At 38.7% G+C, this 15,942-nt stretch overlaps 2 protein-coding genes across 2 annotated transcripts; one reads left to right on the top strand and one right to left on the bottom strand.

Annotated features, from left to right (window-relative positions):
• Positions 1-837: 837 nt before the first annotated feature.
• Positions 838-6,169, bottom strand: zgc:153031 (uncharacterized protein LOC557552 homolog). Its single transcript, XM_037767193.1, has 6 exons — positions 5,631-6,169; positions 4,685-4,734; positions 3,882-3,987; positions 3,640-3,766; positions 2,540-2,655; positions 838-1,626 (listed from the first exon to the last, which is right to left on the bottom strand). The coding sequence occupies exons 1-6, from the start codon at positions 5,735-5,737 to the stop codon at positions 1,536-1,538; spliced, it is 597 nt and encodes a 198-aa protein (XP_037623121.1). The 5' UTR covers positions 5,738-6,169; the 3' UTR covers positions 838-1,535.
• A 4,378-nt stretch (positions 6,170-10,547) lies between these two features.
• LOC119486791 (protein YIPF6-like) lies at positions 10,548-13,152 on the top strand. Its single transcript, XM_037767192.1, has 2 exons — positions 10,548-11,118; positions 12,459-13,152. Exons 1-2 carry the CDS (start codon positions 10,771-10,773, stop codon positions 12,804-12,806), a joined length of 696 nt encoding a protein of 231 aa, XP_037623120.1. The 5' UTR covers positions 10,548-10,770; the 3' UTR covers positions 12,807-13,152.
• Positions 13,153-15,942: the final 2,790 nt, after the last annotated feature.

Below are 15,942 nucleotides of genomic sequence, written 5' to 3'. Positions count from 1 at the left end.
TTGGTCTCAGTTGCAGGTCTCAAACAGGATAATGACCCAAAACACAGCTAAAAACACCCAAGAATGGCTAAGAACAAAACATTGGACTGTTATGAAGTGGCCTTCTATGAGCCCTGATCTAAATCCTATTGAACATCTGTGGAAGGAGCTGAAACATGCAGTCTGGAGAAGGCACCCTTCAAACCTGAGACAGCTAGAGCAGTTTGCTCAAGAGGAGTGGGCCAACATACCTGTCGACAGGTGCAGAAGTCTCATTGAGAGTTACAGAAATCGCTTGTTTGCAGTGATTGCCTCAAAAGGTTGTGCAACTAAATATTAAGTTAAGAGTACCATCATTTTTGTCCAGGCCAGTTTCATTAGTTTGTTTTTTAAAATGATTCTGTTGAACCACAATTCAAAAGCAATGTCTCATTTTCATTAGTTAATTTTCAATAAATTTTTATTTATTATTACTTTTCTCAGTTTCAAGTTATTTCAGTGACTTTTGTGGGTTTTTCTTTCTTTAACGGAAGAGTACCAACAATTTTGCCTACGTCTGTATATCTTCCTGTTTACTGTTTTATATAACTTTGATTTATTCTGTAGTGAAGTCGCTGTGACCATTATTATTATAACAATACTATTACAAGACCATCAATACCCAATAGAGCTTTCTGAGACAGTTTTGTGTAAATCTGGGATGTATTGTTAAGTAGTTATCACCAGCATAAAGGTTGGCCTTCTGTCCGTTGTCTTATTGATGTGCCTCCATCTAGTGGCTAAAGGAATCACATACAAACAGATGAATAAGAAAATTTCAAAATGAAAAATAAATTTACAAAATGTCAGTTGTTTCTCCATTAAAAATTCACCATTGATTTATTTTCATGAAAAACCTCCTAGATTCACAAAAGACTGCACAGTAAAAACCTTCATCAATATATATGTCTTTCAATTTTGAACCACAACCAATTACAAGCAGTAAAAATGTCTTCATATTTTTCTACATAACAGTCATCATAGAACCAAAGTAGGACAGTTCACCTGTAGCTTTCTAAACTGGCATCTGTCATGTTGTGCTCAGAAAGGAGCAGATCTGCTGAGCGCAGGCTGTCATCGACGTGGGCTGCTGACAGACTCACTGACGAGCATATTCTCTGTGCAGCTGCAATATTACTGAGGAGGAGGACGAGATGTGAACGCTGACAAGGTGACAGCAGAGGGTGGTCATGTTTTTAATACCAGAACGGATCATAGTATCCTACCAGGCAGCAGTGATGGAAGAACAGTGAATACACATATAGAAAAAACTGTTAAAAGTTTCAAGTTTTTCAGGGATTACAAAGAGTATAAAGGTCATTTACACTGGAATGCTCAATGATTATTATTACAAAGACTTCTTTGAATTTATAAAAAAAATATAATGACCCACTGTGGGTTTGGGTTTTGGCAGTAGTCTCTACAGTCTATCCAGGAGTGGACTCTGCAATACATCTGGAAAGGTTTCCAAGGAATGAGTGTTTTTTGAAATTCTGTTGATTTCCTCTATTAGTTGTCTACACCGCATCACCTATCAATTTCTTGAATACTTGGAATTTGTACTTAATGCCGTTCTCCTCTTGAATTCCACTCGGTACATTAGGATATCTGGTTTGGAATCAAAAGGAAAAAAAAGTTTTGTGAGTTCTTTAAAAGGACAAAACAATGTCAAACATAAAACAAGTAAAATACTTTTTCATTAACAATCAGTAATGCATTGCCTTTAAAGGGACTATTAGTAACTTTCAGAAATGCTTGTTAACAGCGACACCTGTGGCTGTTAAGTCAACGAAAGTCAGCGTTGGGCTCGCGCTTGTGCTCGCTCTAAATAGACATGAACGAGCATCGCTCAAAACAGTGAGGCGACACACGTCAGCTAAAACCACAATATCACTCTATATTTCACCTGCTTGGCAGTAATGTTAGCTGACCAGACGAAGGTCTCTCTATGAATCACTGCTGATCCTAGTGTTGGCTTTTCCTGCTTCAGCCTATGGGGCTGAAGCAGAAAAAGCGGGTCGGTGCCAGGGCTGAAGCAGGAAGAGAAACGTTATCGTCGCCGACTGCGCCCGCAGGGAGACACCGGCACCCGGTTGGAGACGATAACGTTTCTCGCTGCGGAGCCCCGTCACTTCACAAGACACGGAAAACCTCTGTTGGTCTGGAGGAGCTGCAGCATTTATTTCTGCACAAACGTCCACTGTACATTCACTAGATATTCTCAGAGCAGTAGATTTAAAAAGTTACAAACAGTCCCTTTAATGATAGAAACCAAGATAATAATTTACCAAAAACAAGGTCAGAATCTCCCTCTAATGAACAACATTTACTAATTATTTTTTGCTGACATCACCACTTACTTTTGAACTATTTAAACCAACAGTGCTGATGACATGTTTGAAAACAACTTCATATGTAAAAATCCCTCTCTTTAACCATTAACCTTTCACCGCCAGCAGGTTCAGCCTCCAGGTCAGGACGACCTGCACTATAATGGTCTGAGGATGAGATGAACACATACCCTTCTTGTTCTTGAAAGAGTCCTCTGTCAAACTCAGGGAAGAAAACGTCGCAGTCAAAGTCCGCCATGACATCCGTCAGGTAAATCAAGTCACACCACGGGTGCTCCAGTGCATCCTGATCATAAACAAGAAGCAACAGAGAGTCTGGTCACAGTAACAGTATTAATAACCGGGCTTTTCTATGTGTCATTCAGCACAATGAGGGGTATAATTGAGCTTTTTTTGTGGAAGAAAACATACTGGCATATTAAAGGTACAGTGTGTAGGATTTCGCAGCATCTAGTGGTGTGGTTGCAGATTGCAACCAACTGAGTACCCCTCCGCCCACTCCTCCCTTTCCAAGACTGAAGTAATGTGAGCCACCGAGTGCAAAACCGTGGTAATGCTGTTCGCCTCGCTCAGACGCCATCCTTACCATAATAACACTAGATGGCGGCTGGCTGTACCACGGTTTTGAACTCTGCAACTCACGTTACCGTTCGTCCGTTCTGGGCTACTGTAAAAACATGGTGGAGCAACATGGCGAAGCAACATGGTGGACTCCGAGCAGAGGACCCGCTTCCTATGTAGATATGAAGGGCTCATTCTAAGCTAACGAAAACACGATTCTTAGTTTCAGTAATTATACTCTAACGAAAACATAGTTATGAATATTATATTCCATTTCTGCTAATAAATCCCTGATACACACTGTTCTCTTAAGAAGGAAGGAATCTAAGCTGAACAAGGCGACTTTGCATATTTGTGGCTCCACATGGCACTGAAAGTTTTAAGAGTTTCCTGTTTATCAACCCTGCTGGTGTGAGATCACTTTAAAGGTTACATCAACTTCTGGTTGTCGCTCTGTCATTAGCTTGCATGCTATTTATAGTTTGTGCAGACCACGTGATCTCATAAACGCCATGAAAAAAAAGGTGTTTCATTATCCTGACTGAGTAGACCGGTTTGAAGTTGGGTGGAGCTGGAAATGCTGGATGACTGGATTGGTTAAACGTGTGTGAGATGGGCCCACAGCTCATTTTCCACCAACTGGTAAATCTAGTTACGCTCTCTGCATTATCTTTCAAGAGGCTGCAATGAGATGTTCAGACTGGTTTACCTTGTAGACCTGCTTCCCACCAAGAACCCAGATGGTCTCAATCAGGTCAGCGAGGGGGGGCTGTGCAGCCAAACGGGCAGCACTGTCTAAGTCTTGACACAAGAAGTGGGCGTGATCTGGAACCGTGCTGTGAGAGGAAGAATGTCCATTAGATTGAGAAGGATGAATGACAATAAAAAACGAGGATTGATTTGTGGATTCTCCCCCTGTTGATGCAGGTGTGTGTGTGAGAGGTCACTCACTCCATTGTGGTGCTCAGCACCGCATGCAGAGTATTGGCCAGTGGGAAGTTAGTTTTTGGGAGCGAGTACCAGCTCAGTTTGCCCCAGACCAACAAGTTCATCTTTCCTAAAACAGATGGAATAAAATGTTTGACACTTAACTCTACAGCTCACCTATTGCAGCTCTCATGTCTCTTCTTGTGGCACATAGCACAGGGGTGAGTTTCAAAACCTTTAAAGTTTTGAGTTCCAAATGAATTGCTCCCATACCAAAGGGGGAGAAAAAGTCAAGTGGGAGTGGATATGGATAAAATCTTGTATCATGGTATATGTAATTTCATATTGAGCTCTAATACATTTGGAATGAAAAGCTGTTTAGAGGCAGGCAATCAATCTGCACACCATGCAGTACCCTTCTCTAGAAGGGCAGGAGAACGTATTACTCTGTTTGCCCTCCTACCAGCCAGACCTGTTCCACTGCATGCCTTCATCAAGTGTGTCTACAGTACACCATTTGATGATATTAAAGGAGAAGTTCATCTAAAATAAAGCCCCTTCTTCTAGTGTAAATATCTGGCTCTCTGTCCCTAATTCTGGTTATACCTCATGTCTGATACTTGAGTGTCCCTAGACTTCAGCCCTCGCCAATTAGGTCACCTAACAGATAATAAAATAACCAAATTGGAATGTCCCTTTATGGCTCTTAAATATTTAGCAAAGTAAGGATATGTACAAGTACCAAAACACAGGTGTGCTTTTGGCTCCAGCATTTAAAAGCCAGTCCTATATGAGGTGGCTATAATATGATGTAATATTGATGTTACCTGGTCTCGACACCCTGGTGACGTGGTTCATAAAGTTCTGGAATTCACATCTGTAAGAGTCACATTTTCAATATTAAATCAGGCAGAAAACAGTCATCTCATGAACCCTATGTACTGCTGCTTATAGTTTCCACAAAGAGCAAAGTGAATAAGATGTATAGTCATGTATGACACATCAACACACATCTGTTCTTTTTATTTCACTATATTGTACAAGCTCCCTATATGAGTCACCACTGTCTACTACTAGCATGCACCACTACTCTCCCCAGTACTAGTGCTGCTGTTTATCTTATGCACTTTGTGCTCTTTTATCTTGCTTTTATATATGTAAAGCACTTTGAATTGCCTTTGTGTATGAAATGTGCTATATAAATAAACTTGCCCTGCCTTGCCTTGCCTTAATATAACTTCACCCTATAGTCATTGCTAGTAGGATACCTGTGAACTTTTCAACTATAGTGCTCCTGATACTGCAGCAGTTTTTTTTTTGATTCATCAACTAAATAATCAAGAAAATGAAAGGACATTTTTTTTCCTTTTTTCACACATCACTTTGGGCTCTTCTGGTGTACATTTATGGACCATAATTGATTAATTGAAAAAAAAATCCATATTAGACTGAAAATAATCATCAGTAGATGGATGGAAGTTATAATAGTAATAGTTTAAACAAAGTGATGTAATTTAATACTGAAAAACTCATTATTGACTCATTATTGAGCTGTCCTATTGCACACACGTGGATACAGCAGTGATATTATACATGTATAATATAAAGACAATTGCATTGTAGCCTATAAAACGTAGGCTAATTAATTAACGTTAGGCTGTTGTTGCAACGTCAGTATCCTACCTACCTGTAGTCTATTAACAGACCCAGAGTACATCCTGTAACTGAATGAATCATTGAACACACGTCATCACAGATAGCTTTGTCTCTTACGGTAGACGCCAGGGTAATGCTCCGTCCTTCCCGATGCCCATATCACTGCAGACCGCTGCTATGAGGCGGACAGGCTTCATCTGCAACGTTTCTCCGCTCAGTTTCATCGTGTTGTCACGGTGGCTCCAGATCTGCAACACTGAGTCTGACTGAGTCTGAAATCAACTATCACCGCCCACCGACCGGTGTTACGGTTTATCAGGCGACCCTGTTAACTGGCGACTTTCATCCGGATGAGTCTGTGGTTGTCGTAGTTACGGCAGCTGTTGAAAGCAGGAAGAGAATACGTAGCTGTCCTCGTGACCGCCTCTTTGTTTAGTATTTCATTACAATGTTTAAACATACCGGATTGGTCTTTGGAGCTTTGGAGTCTTGTTTGTGGAAACGTGTCCGCTATATTCTGCTCGCGTTTGAAACGTTGCTTGTTATGATGAATATGTTGAAATCAGGAAGAGCAGCGTCGCTCTTCCTGTAAGCTAATACAAGTTTCTAAATACACATATTCGTCTTTGGAGCTTGTTGTAGTAAACATGTGTCACGTAGAAGAACTCTTCATCCCTTTTAAAGTGGCAGTAGGCAACAATATTTTGGCATAATTTGGCAAAAATTCCATAATAACCTTTCAGCATATTGTAATTCAAGTGATCTGAGAGAAAACTACACCTCTGCTCCTCCTCATGGCTCTGTTTACAGGCTTTAGAAAATCTTGCCCGTGACGGCAGACTTTGACCAATCACAGGGCATTTCAGAGAGAGCGTTCCTATTGGCTGTTCCACAAAAGGAGATGCGCGTTCACGTCTGGTCTCTGCAGATAGTGAAAGCCTCGGTCAATGGCGGAACAACCTGCTGGAAAGCTTGCTATTCCAGCATTGGCAGCAACTGCCTACACCTCAAAACAACCCAAAAAAAGAAAGACAGACTTTCAAAAAGACAGTCCAAACTGTTGATGTCGTTAGAAGGTAATGTGTAGCTCGCTGCGGTAGCCTCCTCAGATGTAGCGAGCACGTATGAAGCGCGTGCATATGCCCGTTCTCGTGTGGGGGGAGGGGCTTCGGACAGAGAGGGGAGAGCGGAGAGAGGAGAGAGAGGAGAGAGCAGCTCGAGGGGATGCAGGATTTTGCGTTTTCCGGATTTCTACGCACTGCAGCTTTAATCTCCTTTTGTGGAACAGCCAATAGGAACGCTCTTTCTGAAATGCCCTGTGATTGGTCAAAGTCTGCCGTCACGGGCAAGATTTTCTAAAGCCTGAAAACAGAGCCATGAGGAGGAGCAGAGGTGTAGTTTTCTCTCAGATCACTTGAATTACAATATGCTGAAAGGTTATTATGGAATTTTTGCCAAATTATGCCAAAATATTGTTGCCTACTGCCACTTTAAGAAACAAAAAATGAATAAAAATGTCAGGTTTTACGGGATTTAAACTCATACCAAAATCACAGCTTGTGAGACAGACGGAGGTTTCCTCCAAAGCGCCACCAGCACTGGGGTGGTCACAGGTGAATGTCATATTCATCTCAAATATCATCCGCTAAATAGTCGCTCTGAGACGCAGAAGGCAGCCAGATTAATTTGTGACCACACTGTCCGTGTACTTCAGACCATCTGATTTACAACACAAATAAGTGTCTGTTTATGTTTATGTTGTTGTATTCACATGGAAATATTGAAGTTTGAAGATCTCGCATCAGCTGCACCATAAAGAAAATGTTTTCAAACCAAAAAGGCACTGGATTGAGAATTGACCCAGACAACAACACAGAAGTCAAACACTCAAGTTATTTTTATTTAGGAGAGGCAAACAAATTTCACTTGTAGCCAATCAATCTGCACAACATATGACCCTCTCAAGGGGAAAACATACTATTTATACAAAGGGAGAAGAGGCAGAGAATATTGCAGGGAGTACATGATGTTATGTTCACAATATATGCATCCATTTTTGACATATGGATTGTCCATGTTATATTTTCATTATATTGTTACTCTCTACACACACAACATCTATTGCACGTCTGTACATCCTGGTAGGGTGATTCCCCCCCCCCCCCCCTATTGCTATTCCTGAGGTTTCTTACATTTGTCTCCCTGTTCAAAGGGTTTTTTTCCTCATTCAATGACAGGGTCGCACTGTAAAGGACAGAGGGTGTCGGATCCTGTACAGATTGTAAAGCCCCCAGAGCCAAATTTGTAATTCTGGGCTATACAAATTGAATTGATTTGATCTCTGCTGAACCTTCTTAGTGACACTACTGATATTCTGCTCTGACTTGAGGGTGATGATTGAGCCCAGGAAGCAGATGTTTATGTATGTTTTCTATAACTGATGATCTTAACTTTTAAATTTAATAGCTACTAACATAAATATATAATTTATCTTAGAAAGAACCTGTGTTAAATGGCTGCTTTGTGAATATAAGATTAAATAGTAGCAGGATGTACAGACATGTGTATGTTGTGCAGATTGATTGGCTACAAGTGAAATTTGTTTGCCTCTCCTAAATAAAAATAACTTGACTAGAAGATGTGAGAGAAGTTCATTATTTGAAGGTAAACTCACTAGAAGATGTGAGAGAAGTTCATTATTTGAAGGTAAACTCACTAGAAGATGTGAGAGAAGTTCATTATTTGAAGGTGAACTCACTAGAAGATATGAGAGTTCATTATTTTCAGGTAAACTCACTAGAAGATGTGAGAGTTCATTATTTTGTGGTAAACTCACTAGAAGATATGAGAAGTTCATTATTTTGTGGTAAACTCACTAGAAGATGTGAGAGAAGTTCATTATTTGAAGGTAAACTCACTAGAAGATATGAGAGTTCATTATTTTCAGGTAAACTCACTAGAAGATGTGAGAGTTCATTATTTTCAGGTAAACTCACTAGAAGATGTGAGAGAAGTTTATTATTTTGTGGTAAACTCACTAGAAGATATGAGAGTTCATTATTTTGTGGTAAACTCACTAGAAGATATGAGAAGTTCATTATTTTGTGGTAAACTCACTAGAAGATGTGAGAGAAGTTCATTATTTGAAGGTAAACTCACTAGAAGATATGAGAAGTTCATTATTTTGTGGTAAACTCACTAGAAGATGTGAGAGAAGTTCATTATTTGAAGGTAAACTCACTAGAAGATGTGAGAGAAGTTCATTATTTGAAGGTAAACTCACTAGAAGATATGAGAAGTTCATTATTTTGTGGTAAACTCACTAGAAGATGTGAGAGAAGTTCATTATTTGAAGGTAAACTCACTAGAAGATGTGAGAGAAGTTCATTATTTGAAGGTAAACTCACTAGAAGATGTGAGAGAAGTTCATTATTTTCAGGTAAACTCACTAGAAGATGTGAGAGTTCATTATTTGAAGGTAAACTCACTAGAAGATGTGAGAAGCTCATTATTTGATGGTAAACTCACTAGAAGATGTGAGAGAAGTTCATTATTTGATGGTAAACTCACTAGAAGATGTGAGAGAAGTTCATTATTTGAAGGTAAACTCACTAGAAGATGTGAGAGAAGTTCATTATTTGAAGGTAAACTCACTAGAAGATGTGAGAGAAGTTCATTTCCCTCCAGACTTTAGAGAAGATCTGGAATCGACTCAGCAGCTCAACACAGTCAACCTTCACCTGTTTACCACAGAAATCCATCTCACTGACAACTCCTGCAACCTGCGGTTAAACTAATAAAATATATAATTAACGGTTAAATAAAGAGACATGTTCAGGATGAGCGGTTGAAGATGGATGGATGTTCAGGATGTAAACAAACACACGACTCAGAAACGACTGTCGACGGTTTAGTGCGTCATCAGTACCCGACGTCTTCACCAGCCTCCGTGATGCTTTCAGGTACCGTCACAAAGTAAGAAAAAGTGACATAAATCAAGATTCAAGATTCCAGATGTTTATTGTCCAGCCGGTTATACAAGCTCCATTAAAATAATAAGTTATATTACAATTATAAAAGGAAATACTTTGTACAAGGGCATATTAAGAACATATATATTAAGAACATATACAGTATATGCAGTATAAGATATACTTTTGTGTGAGAAGGTGAGAAGGATTCTACCAGAGGGCAGGAGGGAGAACAGGCTGTTGTGAGGGTGTATTACATACCTGTGTGTATGGTATTATTTTTTGTAGATGTGCTAAATAACAATACTATAGTTACAACACTAACAATAAGATAGTTCGTGTTATTGTTATATTTTTTTTTACATAATGATTGTTTATTGTTTATTTGTTTTTGCACAATTTAAGACTATACAACATAACAAAAAAATAAAGAGGCAAAAAAAACACTGGGCTTATCTGAAGCCTCCACCTAGAGACAAGATTAATATAAAGAAATAATATGACTACATAATAGTGATAACAAACAATTAGGACAAGATATATATATAATAACAACAATAACAATACAGCAAATATCCATGTACTAATCAATACAAAATTGGCAAGCAGCTACAGAAAAAAAAACTAAAAAAACAAACAACAGCAAAAAATCATTTAAATAAAAACTTCTGCGCCCCCCTCCACCTACCCCCAAATGCCTCCCTTTGGGTCCCTCCCATCCCACCCACCCTGGACCTTGGGGACACGAAGAACAATTATATGAAGGATTTAATTATAGTGATTTCTTCTTTCCAATGTGATATATTTTCTCTTTTTGCCAAGTGCATGTTTGCAGCCCAGTGTTCCATACCTGCTATTTATATGCATAGATATACCACTGACTTTCTTATTATATTTTTTATTTTGTATTATATATCTTATAAAGTTGCCTTGCCTTAAATCTTATCTCTACTAGTGAGGAATTTATGACATCACTGATTTTCTTGCTTACTAAGCAATGAAGCAGATTCTGATTCGGTACCTGAACGCATCAACCGGATATGCGTGACTCACATCCGGCGGAAGTAAACAACCCGCAGCTGACGTGGAGCTGCAGAGTGTCTGAAACCGAACAGGACAAACTGAACGATCTGGATGATCTGGAGCTGAACCAGCTGCTCTAGAGGAACATCACCGCTCCAGTTGATGTGTAGTGTTCGTGTTTACTAACTGAACCCTGCTGGTGTCGGTTAAACTCTCTGGATTAACAGTTAAACCTCGTTTAGAGCCGGAACCAGCAGGATAAGATGGCTGCTGCTGCGGAGGAGGCCAGCAGACCGTTCGCTGGACTCTCTGATGTCTCCATCTCAGAGGACATCCCGGTGGAAGGAGACATCTCTGTCCCTCTGGGTCCGTCCAGCAGCAGGCGGGACGACGAGCTGTCCACGCTGGACGAGCCGGTGAAGGAGACCATCCTGCGGGACCTGAGAGCGGTGGGGCAGAAGTTCATCCACGTCCTGTACCCGAAGAGGAGCTCCGCTCTGCTGCGGGACTGGGACCTCTGGGGGCCCCTGCTGCTCTGCGTGACGCTGGCGCTGCTGCTGCAGGGAGGGGCCGCGGACAGCGAGGCTCAGGGGGGGCCACAGTTCGCCGAGGTAAAACTACTCACAACACTCACTATTAGGGGCTTTATTATACTAGTTTATTATTCTAGAGTAAAGTAGACAACTGTCTCTGCAGCACCAGATTCACTCAGTGTTTCTTTCGTTTATTTTCAGTGATGTAATTTAAATAGTACAATTTCTACAATTACAATTACTTTACAGATTTAAACAGTTTTTAAGCCGTATTTAAGTAGTATCATAACCAACTGCAATATAAATGTGATGTGTACCGTAATTATAATCCAATAATATATGATTCTGATATGGGCCATTCTGCATAATATTAAGTACTTTTACTTACTTTTGGTACTTTAAATATTTTTTACATTATTTATTATAATATTAATAATATTTTGGATTCATGGTAACGTTACTGACTTTTATTGTTATTTTATTATTTTAAAGTAAAGTAGACAACTGTCTCTGCAGCACCAGATTCACTCAGTGTTTGTTTCATTTGTTTTCAGTGATGTCATTTAAATAAGCACATTTACTCAAGTACTGTACTCAGTAAACATGCGAGGTACTTATACTTTACTAGAGTATTTCCATTTTCTGCTACTTTCTACATTTTTTTTTTTTTTACATTATTATAATATTTGTTATATTTTGTATTCATAATCTGAAAAGTAACTAAAGTAGTCAGATAAATGTAGTGAAATAAAAAGAAAATATTCAAGTTTCTTTCCACCACTGCTTATATCAGAAAATAAAGTGATATTTTTAGGGTACTTTTACTTTTGATACTTTAAGAATATTTTGATTCTAATACTTTTGTACGTCTACTTAAGTAAAGGTTCTGAGTACTTCTTCCACAACTATTTCTTTTGTAATTTAATTGCAAATTTCATCAGGAAGTTTACACCACTAATATAAACTAAGAGCGTTCCTGCAGCTAATGACCGTTTTTTTTTATAATTAATCTGAATTATTATCTCATTTGGTCTATAAAATGTCAGAATATAGTGGAAAAATAATAAGATAAGATAACATCCTCAGATTGCTTGTTTTGTTTGACCAACAACCCAAAGGTTTTTCATTTACTGTATAAGATAAAGAAAATAAGAAAATCCTCCACAGTTAAGAAGTAGAACCCAAAGAAAGTTTTGCATTTTCTCTTGTAAACAAACTGAAAAGATAAATCGATTATCAAAATTCTTGCCAGCTAATATTTTAATTGATTAATTGACTAATCCTGTTAGTTCTTGTCCTGCATTAGGAATTGTCTCTAGCTAATTTCCATGGTTGTCTATATTTATATTTCTTATATAAAGTGATAAATGTCTCCTCTGACTCCTCATTAACCTGTTGAAATAAATCTTTCCGCCCAGGTCTTCGTCATCGTCTGGTTCGGCTCCATCATCATCACCCTGAACTCCAAGCTGCTGGGCGGCACCATCTCCTTCTTCCAGAGCCTGTGCGTGTTGGGATACTGCATCCTGCCCCTGACGGCGGCCATGGCCGTGTGCCGGATCGTCCTGGTCGGCGGCTCGGGGACGGTGAGCTTCGCCGTGCGTCTGGTGGTGGTGACGGCGTCCTTCGGCTGGTCCACCTTCGCCTCCACGGCCTTCCTCGCCGACAGCCAGCCGGCCAACCGCAAGGCGCTGGTGGTGTACCCGGTGTTCCTCTTCTACTTCGTCATCGGGTGGATGATCCTGACGTTCTCGCCGTCACAGTAGAGGAGAAACTAAAGGGAGCGTTTGTTGAACGGACAAAGGTGAGGGAGGTTTTTGTGGAGTGAAAGAACTCAAACAAACACCGGTATCTGCCTTGGAACGAAGATGAATGACTACTGACGTGACTGTGAGTGTTTCTGGGCCTCTGATGAAGCATTTAGACTCACAGGACACCAAAATAATTCCCTTCAGGTGAAGCTCAGATTCAGAGAAATCCGGTGGACGCTGTGATGCAGATGGAGAGTTAAAAAGCTGATGAATAAGTTCACATTTAGGAGCCTTGTAAAAAAAAAAAAAAAAAAGGTCCATAAGCTTGTATATAGAAATGCTCTATGAATGTTTGAACTCCCAGGGCTACCTACGCGTGTTATTATTTTCCTCCTGGTCTCTCTGGCTGTGTTGGAAACCTCATTCTGTCTCAAGGACACTGTTTTAAAAACATCCTGACAGCTCACGTTTCACACTAAATTCTTCATTTTCAAACATTTAGCAGATGCTTTTCTGCAGCTTGACTAAGAATGTTTCTTTTAGTATTTTGGGGGGTATTTTTGTTTTATTAGTGGAGAGAGAGAGAGATTGTGAAAGACATGCAGCAAAGGTCTCCATTCAGACTCGAACAGGGCATGTCTCGGCTCCTTTAATTAAACCCCATCGGCACTCGCATGTCTGTACAATAAATATGAAGCTTCAGCCAGTTAGCTTAGCTTAGCATAAAGACTGGAAACAGAGGGAAACAGCTAGCCTGGCTCTGTTCAAATGCAACAAAATCAACCTACCAGCACCTTTAAATCTCTAAATAATTATCCTGTTATGTCTCGTTCAAAACAATAATTATTCTTTCCATTTTATAGGGGGTTAGGTACTTTCACTTTAACATAAAGTGTTTCATCAGTCAGCCTTTGTCTGTGCTGGTTCTTTGAGGTCTTCTGGTTTAAAATGGAAGAACAAACTCAAGTGTCTTGGCTGCAGAAACTGCAAACAACTATCTGTAAAGAGGTCAGAGCTTCCTGTTAGGAGAGAAGATTTAGGAGAGAGTTATGATCACAGGACACAGACGGCACCACAGGTGTTTTCTTCTGGAAAAATACGTTATAAAATGCATAGACTATGGTTTGTGTTTCTTCTTCTTGTAGATAACTGACCAACTGTCCCTCTTTTTTGCAACAACGTTAAACAATCCAACAGGGAGAACTGATTTCTAACAAAGCGCTGTGTGTCTGTTGGTGATTAGAGTGACGGATGATGACTTTTTGTTTTCTTTCATCGTCATGATCTCTGTCTTTACCTCCATGTTAAACCCACAGCTGAAGGATCACACTTTCCTGTTGACTATTTGCATGCTGATTTTATGCTCCCTGCAAAACAGCATTCTGGGAAATGTAGGAGAACAGTACCTGATTTAGAAACGGACACAGCAGATTGAGGAAAAGTGGGTTCATCAAAAAAGAAAATTGCAGAACTTCATTATAGAAAATCGACTCTTTTTTTTTTTTCATAAAGTGATGTGAAATCTCTGCTTCTCCTCCCTGATGCTTCCTGTTCAGGCTGACATTTCCACCTTCTACTAACCTGTCTGATGACCTTTGACCCCTGTCGGTCTGCAGATAACCTATTCTTCATATTCAAATCACTGGGTCTTTCTTTGATTTCTTTTAATTTATATGTATTCGTTTACATCAACAAATGAGAAAGATTAAAATATATTTCATCAGCTGTGATTGTATATCTCTATATTTTTTCAGCCTACCCACAGACTCAGCTCTGTTCAAACATCTAAATCATTTCCATACATTATGATTTGCTATGTTACCTTATTCAACATTTTAAGGCAATTTCAATTCACAATTAACATTCTAGTTAAATTCTGTCGCCTCAACACAAAATCACCTAAAATGAGGTTTTCTTGCACTGTAAATTCTTCTCTACATCAAGTTATTACAGACTACAAAGAAAAAACTTTTTGGAAACTATTCTTTGTTTAACAGAATAACTGCGAGTGGTGCAGCAGGGACCAAAAGTACCATTATAGTACCTGTAACAATAAATATAGTTGAAGTTAAACACAGAGTACAACGAGTATAGTCTGCGTTTAAAGATCATTATATACAGTCTACTAGCACACTCACTCACTAAACCTGTTGGTCTGCATTCTGTATTACACAACTGTGAACTGGCTGCTCACATGTTCAACTCATGAAACAAATAAATAAGTGTGAAATGAATGAATACAGAAAGACAGAAAATACAAACGTTGACTGCAGACATTTAGATCCAGAACAAAACAAAGTTTATAGAGACAGTGTTTGGTTTAGTAGTCCACTTTTCAGACTGGAAACTGCTTTCAAAGAATATTTGTAATGATGTAACAAGAAAATAAGACAAAAATAAATTTGATTTTATTCTCGAGACATAAAGTGAAATCGGATTGTAGGAAACGTCCAGGGCCGGCTCTAGCACTTTTGGTGCCCGAGGTCAAATAAATAACTGTATTTATTATAATAAAGATAAACAATTGGTCCCTGATTTTGTTGGCTGAAAAGTGTTTCGTCAGTTTCACTACAATTTGCAATTTTATTAACAAATAAGTGTGGCCGGGAAGATGAAAAAGTGTGAGAAAGAGAATTACAGGTGTAGTTCTTTCTTTCTTTATTTGTTCCTTTGTTACCTCAATGCAGAAAATGAGAAAAGGCGGCCATTATATATATATAAATATATATAGTACATACTGTACATATATATATATACAGTACATACTGTGTGTGTATATATATATAGTACATACTGTATATACAGTATATACAGTACATACAGTATATATATATATACATACTGTATATATATATATATAGTACATACTATATATATATATACTGTATATACATACAGTATATATACACAGTATATACAGTACATACTGTATATACATACAGTATATATATAGTACATACTGTATATACATACAGTATATATACACAGTATATATATATATACAGTATATACAGTACATACTGTATATACATACAGTATATATATAGTACATACTGTATATATATACAGTATATACATACAGTATATAATATTCCTCATTTTCTGCATTAAAAAAATAAATAAGAATTATAAATAATTATCATTATTAATA

Source organism: Sebastes umbrosus, chromosome 4 (assembly GCF_015220745.1).
Source record: "Sebastes umbrosus isolate fSebUmb1 chromosome 4, fSebUmb1.pri, whole genome shotgun sequence".
Taxonomy (NCBI): Eukaryota; Metazoa; Chordata; class Actinopteri; order Perciformes; family Sebastidae; genus Sebastes; species Sebastes umbrosus.
The sequence above is the reverse complement of the archived record's forward strand: the minus strand, read 5'-3'. Positions and strand labels throughout refer to the sequence as shown.